This window comes from Xenopus laevis, chromosome 3S (assembly GCF_017654675.1).
Source record: "Xenopus laevis strain J_2021 chromosome 3S, Xenopus_laevis_v10.1, whole genome shotgun sequence".
Classification (NCBI taxonomy): Eukaryota; Metazoa; Chordata; class Amphibia; order Anura; family Pipidae; genus Xenopus; species Xenopus laevis.
The window spans coordinates 4,493,071-4,503,695 of NC_054376.1; the positions used below are offsets into that span (position 1 = coordinate 4,493,071).

The 10,625-nt window shown below is 44.4% G+C and overlaps 2 protein-coding genes across 2 annotated transcripts; one reads left to right on the forward strand and one right to left on the reverse strand.

Moving 5' to 3' along the window:
- Window positions 1-515: 515 nt before the first annotated feature.
- Window positions 516-2,149, reverse strand: LOC121402062 (putative uncharacterized protein DDB_G0287113). The gene is made up of 3 exons (XM_041587800.1): window positions 1,435-2,149; window positions 775-1,340; window positions 516-669 (listed from the first exon to the last, which is right to left on the reverse strand). The coding sequence occupies exon 1, from the start codon at window positions 1,864-1,866 to the stop codon at window positions 1,567-1,569; it is 300 nt and encodes a 99-aa protein (XP_041443734.1). The 5' UTR covers window positions 1,867-2,149; the 3' UTR covers window positions 516-669; window positions 775-1,340; window positions 1,435-1,566.
- A 2,355-nt stretch (window positions 2,150-4,504) lies between these two features.
- On the forward strand, window positions 4,505-10,057 carry akr1c8p.S (aldo-keto reductase family 1, member C8, pseudogene S homeolog). Its single transcript, NM_001086267.1, is given in 9 exon segments — window positions 4,505-4,655; window positions 5,347-5,514; window positions 5,727-5,843; window positions 8,028-8,105; window positions 8,216-8,338; window positions 8,453-8,562; window positions 8,849-9,014; window positions 9,399-9,481; window positions 9,776-10,057. Coding segments are annotated over 9 exon segments (975 nt in total). The 5' UTR covers window positions 4,505-4,568; the 3' UTR covers window positions 9,819-10,057.
- The last annotated feature ends 568 nt before the right edge of the window (window positions 10,058-10,625 follow it).

Here is a 10,625-nt window from a genome sequence, read left to right on the forward strand (position 1 = left end):
GACTGTGGATTGAGCTCTGAAAAAGGGACAGTTGGGAGGTATATCACGTCGCTGATTCGAGTGAGTCGTGATCACAGTGTGGGAAGCCCTGATTTCCCTTCAGAGTGGCAGCCATTTCTACCTTGTTCAGCCAATGAAGATTGTTTCTGTTTTTATCTCAAGGAGATATTGTTTTGGATTACAATTTCTTAGATCATTTCATCAATAAAGGTCAAGGAATTGAAGCTCATCTAAAGGCTGCGTTCTTGTGAAATAAGCTCCTGCTAAATGTAAATTCAATCCAAATTCTTACCACAAATTAGGGTAAGTCCACACTGGGCGTTTTGGGGAGATTTGGTTGCCTGGCGACTAATCGCCTCGTCTTTGAGGCGACCAATCTCCCCAGACGCCTTCCCTGACTCTGCGCTGGCTTAAAGTGAAAAAACGGCAGTTAGGCAGGTATAAAAAAAATAAAAACAAAAAAAAGGGATTGAACTTGATGGACGTGTGTCTTTTTTCAACCTTACTTACTATGTTACTAAGTAATCACACGCGACGGTTTTCCGAAGCCGCCCGAAGTTGCCTCAAGAGGAAGTGGGGTCAACAGGTGGTTGGAAGAGTTGGGAAGATGCCTCCCATCAGGAAGCTAATCAGGGAGCAGGAGCATCTGAAGAGCTTTCTGGTGAAACCCTGAAAAGAAAAAAAATGTCAGAAATTGTTCAATAAGAATTAATTACAATTTTTTTATTTTTATGATATTATAATGATTGGACAGACATGACATAGATATATTACCCAAATCCAGTGGAATCTCTTGGTAACCCTTCATTTCAGGGTAAGCTGTGGCTCTTCTCTAGCAGGAACATCTTTCTCTTCTTTTTATGCTCCTCCTGATGTTCTTCCACATCCTGTTGCTCCTTCTTCTTCTCCTCTTCCTGCATCTCCAGATTTATCATTATACGGGTTGCTCTCAGCGGACTACTCAACTTACTACTTGTAACTTTACTACTAATATCATTTATTCCCTATTTTATATTCCTTACCAGATGCATGATCATGTATATGATGTAGGGATGGGTCTCCTCACTCATGCAATTATAGACTCTGTATTGGATGAGAAAGTTCAGCCTAAAATGTTCTTCCTCTTCCTGCTGGTCCATCTTCTTCTCTTCCTGCAGCTCCTCCTGATGGTCGTCCTCTTCCTGCTGCTCTTTCTTCTTGTCTTCCTGCAGCTCCTCCTGGTGTTCCTCCATGTCCTGCTCCTCCTGAAATTCTGCCTCTTCCTGCTGCTCCTGCTTCTCCTCTTCCTGCAGCTCCTCCTGATGTTCTTGCACTTCCTGCTACTCCTTCTTCTCCTCTTCCTGCATAATTAGATTTATCATTATATGGGTTGCTCTCAGCGGCCTACTCAACTTTAATACTAATATCATTTATTCCCTATTTTGGATTCCTTACCAGATGCATGATCATGTATATGATTTAGTCAAGGTTCTCCTCACTCATGCAATTATAGACTCTGTATTGGATGAGGAAGTTCAGCCTGAAATGTTGTTCCTCTTCCTGCTGCATCTTTTTCTCCTCCTTCTGTCACTCCTCCTGACATTCTTCCTCTTCCTGCTGCTCCTGCTTCTCCTCTTCCTGTAGCTCCTCCTGATGTTCTTCCACTTTCTGCTGCTCCTTCTTCTCCTCTTCCTGCAGCTCCTCCTGATGGTCGTCCTCTTCCTGCTGCTCTTTCTTCTTGTCTTCCTGCAGCTCCTCCTGGTGTTCCTCCATGTCCTGCTCCTCCTGACATTCTTCCTCTTCCTGCTGCTCCTTCTTCTCCTCTTCCTGCAGCTCCTCCTGATGTTCTTGCACTTCCTGCAGCTCCTTCTGCTCCTCTTCCTGCATCTCCAGATTTATCCTTCTTCTTCTCTTCCTGCATAATTAGATTTGTCATTATATGGGTTGCTGCCAGTGGCCTACTCAACTTTACTACTTGTTCCTGGTTTAAAGGGCATAATATCCAAATACTCTCAAGGACCCCTGAAAATCCCCCCAATAGGATTTGAGAATAAACATTAGAGCTGCACCCGCATGTATATGAAGGCCACAGGGCACAGGCTTAGGAATAGTTTGTCAGCAGTTTGCTCTCCCAGAGGGGCGTTACCTGAGAGTAAATAACAAATTTCCCTCACAGCTTCCAACACGTGGGTCACATGCACCTGAGAGCCAATAAAATGCAAATAAATTAACCCTTAACATGTGCCAGCGCTGCTGTGAGTGTGTGAATATGTGGGAGTTATTGTGGGTCGGGCCCCTGGGCGCCATCTGGATGAGTTTCTGAGAGATTGTTTCACACAGAAGCCAAATTGCTCTGAATCTAATGAAACTCGGCTGGAAGTGTCATTTGTGTCTAATACAGAGAAATTTGTGTCTGGGAACCAGCAGAATTGGAAGCCAATGAGTTGAAATCAATAATTATAAGATTTAAATTAGAATTCCAGTAGAATTCGTGACGAGTTCCCTTCAAGTCAGGCCTAGTCTCAATTCCCAGGAAACAACTCAAATACCTCTACTGATCTGCTGAATACGATTACAGGCTCATGTGAGTCTCCCCAACATAACTATGTGGGCCCCGCACTAACATACTAATGGGCCACATCACCCCCAAACCAACCTGCAACTTTGTGCCTTTATATGGTCACAGAACAACCCCTCAGTGACTTCTAGATGGTGCCTATAGTAACAATGGATAATAGTCTCTGGGAAGGGAGTGTGACTGTGGGATAGCAGGTATAGTAGGGAGAGATGGTGTCTATAGTAACAGTGGATAATAGTCTGTGGGAAGGGAGTGTGACTGTGGGATAGCAGGTATAGTAGGGAGAGATGGTGCCTATAGTAACAGTGGATAATAGTCTCTGGGAAGGGAGTGTGACTGTGGGATAGCAGGTATAGTAGGGAGAGATCGTGCCTATAGTAACAGTGGGATAATAGTCTCTGGGAAGGGAGTGTGACTGTGGGATAGCAGGTATAGTAGGGAGAGATGGTGCCTATAGTAACAGTGGATAATAGTCTCTGGGAAGGGAGTGTGACTGTGGGATAGCAGGTATAGTAGGGAGAGATGGTGCCTATAGTAACAGTGGATAATAGTCTCTGGGAAGTGTGACTGTGGGATAGCAGGTATAGTAGGGAGAGATGGTGTCTATAGTAACAGTGGATAATAGTCTCTGGGAAGGGAGTGTGACTGTGGGATAGCAGGTATAGTAGGGAGAGATGTGTCTATAGTAACAGTGGATAATAGTCTCTGGGAAGGGAGTGTGACTGTGGGATAGCAGGTATAGTAGGGAGAGATGTGTCTATAGTAACAGTGGATAATAGTCTCTGGGAAGGGAGTGTGACTGAGGGATAGCAGGTATAGTAGGGAGAGATGGTGCCTATAGTAACAGTGGATAATAGTCTCTGGGAAGGGAGTGTGACTGTGGGATAGCAGGTATAGTGGGGAGAGATGGTGCCTATAGTAACAATGGATAATAGTCTCTGGGAAGGGAGTGTGACTGTGGGATAACAGGTATAGTAGGGAGAGATGGTGTCTATAGTAACAGTGGATAATAGTCTCTGGGAAGGGAGTGTGACTGTGGGATAGCAGGTATAGTAGGGAGAGATGGTGCCTATAGTAACAGTGGATAATAGTCTCTGGGAAGGGAGTGTGACTGTGGGATAACAGGTATAGTAGGGAGAGATGTGTCTATAGTAACAGTGGATAATAGTCTCTGGGAAGGGAGTGTGACTGTGGGATAGCAGGTATAGTAGAGAGAGATGGTGCCTATAGTAACAGTGGATAATAGTCTCTGGGAAGGGAGTGTGACTGTGGGATACAGGTATAGTAGGGAGAGATGGTCCCTATAGTAACAGTGGATAATAGTCTCTGGGAAGGGAGTGTGACTGTGGGATAGCAGGTATAGTAGGGAGAGATGGTGTCTATAGTAACAGTGGATAATAGTCTCTGGGAAGGGAGTGTTACTGTGGGATAGCAGGTATAGTAGGGAGAGATGGTGCCTATAGTAACAGTGGATAATAGTCTCTGGGAAGGGAGTGTTACTGTGGGATAGCAGGTATAGTAGGGAGAGATGGTGCCTATAGTAACAGTGGATAATAGTCTCTGGGAAGGGAGTGTGACTGTGGGATAGCAGGTATAGTAGGGAGAGATGGTGCCTATAGTAACAGTGGATAATAGTCTCTGGGAAGGGAGTGTGACTGTAGGATAGCAGGTATAGTAGGGAGAGATGGTGTTTATAGTAACAGTAGATAATAGTCTCTGGGAAGGGAGTGTGACTGTGGGATAGCAGGTATAGTAGGGAGAGATGGGGCCTATAGTAACAGTGGGAGTACAATCAACACAGAATGACTCTGCAAAATAAAGCTTTGATTGGGACAGAGCCAATTGGAGAGAGAGGGAAGGCAAACAAAAGTCAGACAAGAGTGTGGGTGCAGCATCCGGGGAGGGGTGACAGGATCAGGAGTCAGGGCTCTACACTAAGTAAAACGTGAGTCCAGAGGAAGGTGGAAGAGAGAGCACTACAAGTCTATGAGGAGTCTGAGCACTACTAACAATGGCACTGCACAAAGACTCCTATGTTGTACTCAGTGATGGGCACAAAATGCCAGTGATTGGATTTGGAACATTTGCCCCACAGAAGGTAAGTGCCGGGTATTGGCTCGGGCGGTGGCTTTCATTAGTGTTAAAGAGTCTTGGTGGGATTGTGACTGTGGGATAACAGGATTCTGCAGTTGTCCAGGTGTAATTATAGAGTAGGGGAAACCCTCAGGGGTCTCAGTTATTAAATGATCACTTTGTTAGTTTCACCCTGGTTTAATGTTGAACTTGTCACTCCTTTCTTTCTGCAAAGCAAGTGTTAGTCCTACAGACAAAGATTCTACCTTTGATTCTAAGAGGATACTGGGAACTGTAGTTCTGCGAAAGCCTTGGGGACACAGGGTAACTGCTCCTGGAAAAACAACAAAAAAAAGGCAGTGGCAAGGGAGAGAAACTATTAAGTGGTGTGGGTTAGAGGTAGAGTTTGGCAGGGGGAGTGGCTGGGGATTTGCAATAATGCGGGGGGCCTCCTTGGCTGGGGTGGTGGCCCTCAAGGTGGCAGCTCCAGTCACCCCCTCACTGTTCTGATCTGAATTAGCTGGACCTCAGCTCCAGGAGAAACTACAACAGTCCTATATATTGTCGCATTGTGACATGGCATGCTGGGTAAAATGCTAAACTGAAGCCCAACCCGGTGTGTTTCTAGGCACTCAGCATTAAAGTCAATGGATAAGCCCTGAAAGTCCTCCGAAATGACTGTTAATCTGTAACTGATAATGTTATTTTATCCTCAGGTCCCCAAGAACCTGGCCGAGGAGGGCGTCAAAGTGGCCATCGACGTTGGATACCGCCATATTGACTGTGCTTTTATCTACGGGAACGAGGTGGAGGTTGGACGGGCGATAAGAGCAAAGATTGCCGATGGTACAGTGGAGAGGGAGGACCTGTTTTACACTGGGAAGGTAACTATGAAACTCACTTTGATTGACTGGAAAGGATTAAGCAAATAGTCCATAGTAAAAGAGGACTGATACTTGGGGTGCACTGGAAGGGGGTGCAGCCTCCATCCCAATGCCGAATAGAATAAACTCAAAACTTTTGGTTTATCCATATGGCCCTCATAAAATCCAACCCAAGTCATAACGTGTAGCCTCTCCCTTCATTTTCTCATCAGCTCTGGTCCACGTTCCAAGTCCCTGAGAAGGTCCGTCCAGCCCTGGAGAAATCTCTGAAAGATCTTCAGTTGGATTACATGGATCTTTTCATCATCCACAGCCCAATAGAGTTCAAGGTGAGTCTACTGATCAGTGTGGCGTGAAGAAAAGTCTTAGATACAACTAAACACTATGGATAATGCTGTGTTGGTGATCACACTTTCCTAGGGCATCAAATCTATATAGACTCCTCTACATAATTCCATCAGAGCAATGTAACCCTTTGATTGATTTAAATACGGCCACCCCCTACCTCTGTAGGCTGCCATTAAAATGTTCCAGTGCACTACACCTATGGCTACAGTGGCCGAGGTATTTAAGAAAAGCCTCAAACATGTCCACAAGGCGAGGACAGTGTGGTCCCCCTGGACACCTATTTGGGGCAATGGTATGCTCTCACACTTTGGCTCAATACCTGATATTAATACCTGGGCATCTAGAGGAATAAAAACACTTGGGGACATCATAGAGAATGGGGACATCGAGGGGTTCCAAAACCTAAAAGAAAGATTTCAGCTACCCAACTCTATGCTTTTTAGGTATCTACAACTTAGACATGCATTCAGAATGCAGTTTCCCACCCCACCCATCGATTTGATGGTCACCACACTGGAGAAATATTTACGAAGGGTGGATCTTAAAAAACCAACGACTTGGTTCTATACCATTCTGTGCCAGGCTTCCCCAGACCCCCTAGCCAAGGTAAAACAGATGTGGGTTAGGGATATTCCGGATTTGGAGGATGAGATGTGGGATGACGCTCTGAAGCAGATACCGGTTATCACTATGTCAGTCAGAGACAGATATATCCAGGCAAAATTCTTCAACAGAGTGTATCTAACCCCTCACAGGTTGGCTAGGATATATCCCTTAACCCCAGACCATTGTGTCAAATGCTTACAGGAAGTCGGCACATTTTTGCATGTTTTCTGGTCCTGCCCCCATATCCAAAGGTATTGGGGGGTAGTTCTACACCATATCTCTGCCACATTGAGGGTCCCATGTATAAAAAGTCCTCGGATATGTCTATTGGGGGTTGTGGATGATCTTGGCATGCAGGCCGGGGTTAAATTATGCTATCTCCAGTTGTTGTACTATGCTAAGAAAGCCATTTTACTACAGTGGAAGTCCACGGTTCCTCCATCTTTAGGCTTCTGGAGAAATTTGGTCAATGATTCCCTTCCAAATCAAAAAATTACCTACATAGCTCGGGGATGCCCCAAAAAATTTGAGAAGGTGTGGGCCCAGTGGTTGGACATGGAGGATACTAGCTAAAAAAATACAATAATTAAAATTAAAGTATGATATGTTGATCTCAAGCTGTTAGATAACGACAACAACAGAACACATGTAATGGCACGGATGTTGTATTTATTATGGCTCCAAAGATGTACAATGTCAATCTTGCTGTTCTTTTCTCTCTCTTCCTTTCTTTCTTTTCTTTCTTCTTTTCTTCCTTTTTCCTTGTTAAAATGAAAATAAAAACTTTTAAAAAAAAAAATGTTCCAGTGCGGCCCACCGTTTTGGCCAAAGACCCCTTGCCCCTCCTATGTAGGCTGCCATGAAAACTTAAAGGGATCCTGTCATTTGAAAACATGTTTTTTTCAAAAAGCATCAGTTAATAGAGCTACTCCAGCACTGAAATCCATTTCTCAAAAGAGCAAACAGATTTTTTTATATTCAGTTTTGAAATCTGACCTGGGGCTAGACATTTTGTCAATTTCCCAGCTGCCCCCGGTCATGTGACTTGTGCCTGCACTTTAGGAAAGAAATGCTTTCTGGCAGGCTGCTGTTTTTCCTTCTCAATGTAACTGAATGTGTCTCAGTGGGACATGGGTTTTTACTATTGAGTGTTGTTCTTAGATCTACCAGGCAGCTGTTATCTTGTGTTAGGGAGCTGTTATCTGGTTACCTTCCCAATGGTTCTGTTGTTAGGCTGCTGGGGGGGGGAAGGGAGGGGGGTGATATCACTCCAACTTGCAGTACAGCAGTAAAGAGTCACTGAAGTTTATCAGAGCACAAGTCACATGACTTGGGGCAGCTGGGAAATTGACAATATGTCTAGCCCCATGTCAGATTTCAAAATTGAATATAAAAAAATCTGTTTGCTCTTTTGAGAAATGGATTTCAGTGCAGAATTCTGCTGGAGCAGCACTATTAACTGATTCATTTTGAAAAAAATGTTTTTTTCCCATGAGTCACTTTATGGGAGCCATGCAAATACCAATCTAACTATAATTCTTTTCTTGTCCATGTTCAAGCCTGGAGATGACCCCTTTCCATTGGATGAAACTGGGAAATTTATTTACCATAACACAGACATTCGAGATACATGGAAGGTAGGACTGTGTCCCAAGGGGTTGGGTGGGGTTGGTGGCGTCTCAGGATTCCCTGTAGACTTATTATGGAGTTTTTATTGGGAAATAACCAGTAATTTTGTTCCCATCAGGCTCTGGAAGAGTGCAAAGACGCCGGGCTGGTCAGATCCATCGGGGTGTCCAATTTTAACCACAAGCAGCTGGAGCTGATCCTCAATATGCCTGGCCTGAAATATAAACCCGTCTGTAACCAGGTAATGGGATCTGTATTTTAGTTGGGGGAACACCTCAGCGGATTGGATCTGGCATGGGGGTGGCCTTTTTGTTGTCAATGGAAACCCATGACATTCAGTCTCCACCTACTGCAGGTGGAATGTCACATCTTACTGAACCAGAGCAAACTGCTGGAGTTCTGCAAGTCCAAGGACATTGTGCTGGTGGGATACAGTGTATTGGGGTCCAGCAGAGATGAGCGATGGTAAGGCTTTTAGCGAATGTTGTTTATCATTATTTTTTGGGGCAAGTTCACATCACATCTGCTAACTCCAAGTTTCCATGGTATTGTTGTGTCCCCAAATACTCAAAAACATACTCAATGTGGAGCAGTTCAGCTGCTGCCTCCATACACTGAACAATATTGGCCTACAGGTTCTCCTACTTGAACCTGCTACATCTTGCACAACCAGTGTTATTGAACCCAAGTGCACTGGTAGATCCTAACCACCAACTAACTACATGGATCACTATGCCACCCTACTTTTCAGGATAGATCAGAATTCTCCTGTGCTTCTGGAAGACCCCGTGTTGAATGCAGTCGCTAAGAAGCACAATCGGACCCCCGCTCAGGTAGCAATGCGGTACCTGCTCCAACGAGGAGTTGTCGTTCTCGCAAAGAGCTATACCCCTGCCAGGATCCAGCAGAACTTCCAGGTAACAGCTAGTGGTCTAATAGGGGGAAGTAGACCTCCATGGGGGTCTCCATCCTTAAGTGTGTCCCTCAATTCTCCATTTCCTCTCCCTCCCAGGTTTTAAATGATTTACTGAGGAACAGGGGTCCTGTTAACCACTTGGAAACAATGGGTCTGGTCCTGAATGTATATTGAGAAACTCATAGATAGACACTTCCCAATTATCTTGGAAGTATATTACATTAGCCCACACCAATACATCAATAGAATACCAGTTATTGACTTTATATTAAGCCTAACCATTACCTAGTCACAGTAAGTAATACTCCAATGGGGACAGTTACAATATTTAGCTGATATCTAGATAATGGCAGCTTAAAACCGCATTATTTAATTGCATTTTTAGGTTTTCGACTTTCACTTGGACAATGAAGACATGAGAAGCCTTGATGGACTAAACAGAAACCTGCGTTATGTTGACTCAACCAGGTAATGTCTCTCTCTTTATTCCATAGACTCTTCCCCTACATGTGCTGTGTCCTTCTCCTTCTAGTTTTGTAGCATCTGAAAGAGAGAACTTCCTCAGGACCCCTTGAATGATGAATTAGCTACAACTCCCAGCAACCCATAGTTGATTGCTCTTGGCAGAAAGCATGGGAGCCAGAGTGATATTCCAGAAATTTTAAATTGAGCCGGAACATGGTTAGGCCATTGTTGAAAATTCACCTTTCATTTCAGGAAAAAGTCATATTTGTACTGATGGTGCAACTGTTCTTCCCTTAGGTGGTTGGATCACCCGAAATATCCGTTCCATGAGGACTACTGACTCTCCCACTGACAGATACAGACGTCTTTGCATTGAGAAGAAGGTCTACATTTGCGGTTGATAGGCCAGAACTCTATGGTTTCTTCTCATTGTATGTCATGAACAGCCCTCTCCCCGTTGCCTGGAAATGAGACAATAAAGAGAAAATATCAGTCTCCAAGTCTAGTATTGGAGATTTACGTGCGGCTGCTGAATCCGTTCTGTTAGAAACAAATGTCCAGGTTTAATAAAATGTATCAACAAGAACATGCCTGCTGATTTTTTTATTGATTTCTATAATATATAAACTGATATTAAGTACCAGCAGAACCTTAATCATTGTTGTGTTAGGGTGTTCCTCTACTGAGCAGATTTAGCTAATAACAAGGTTACAGATATATAGAAACATTGGGGTGTCACCCTGCTATAGTTCCAGGGGTACCCAGGGTACAAATAAGCACTCACCCCAAATCTCCCCCTAACTGACCTTCAGACTGGGCCCCCTTAGCTCATAACAAGGTTACAGATATATAGAAACATTGGGGTGTCACCCTGCTATAGTTCCAGGGGTACCCAGGGCACAAATAAGCACTCACCCCAAATCTCCCCCTAACTGACCTTCAGACTGGGCCCCCTTAGCTCATAACAAGGTTACAGATATATAGAAACATTGGGGTAACAGTCACCCTGCTATAGTTCCAGGGGTACCCAGGGTACAAATAAGCACTCACCCCAAATCTCCCCCTAACTGGCCTTCAGACTGGGGCCCCTTAGCTCATAACAAGGTTACAGATATATAGAAACATTGGGGTAACAGTCACCCTGCTA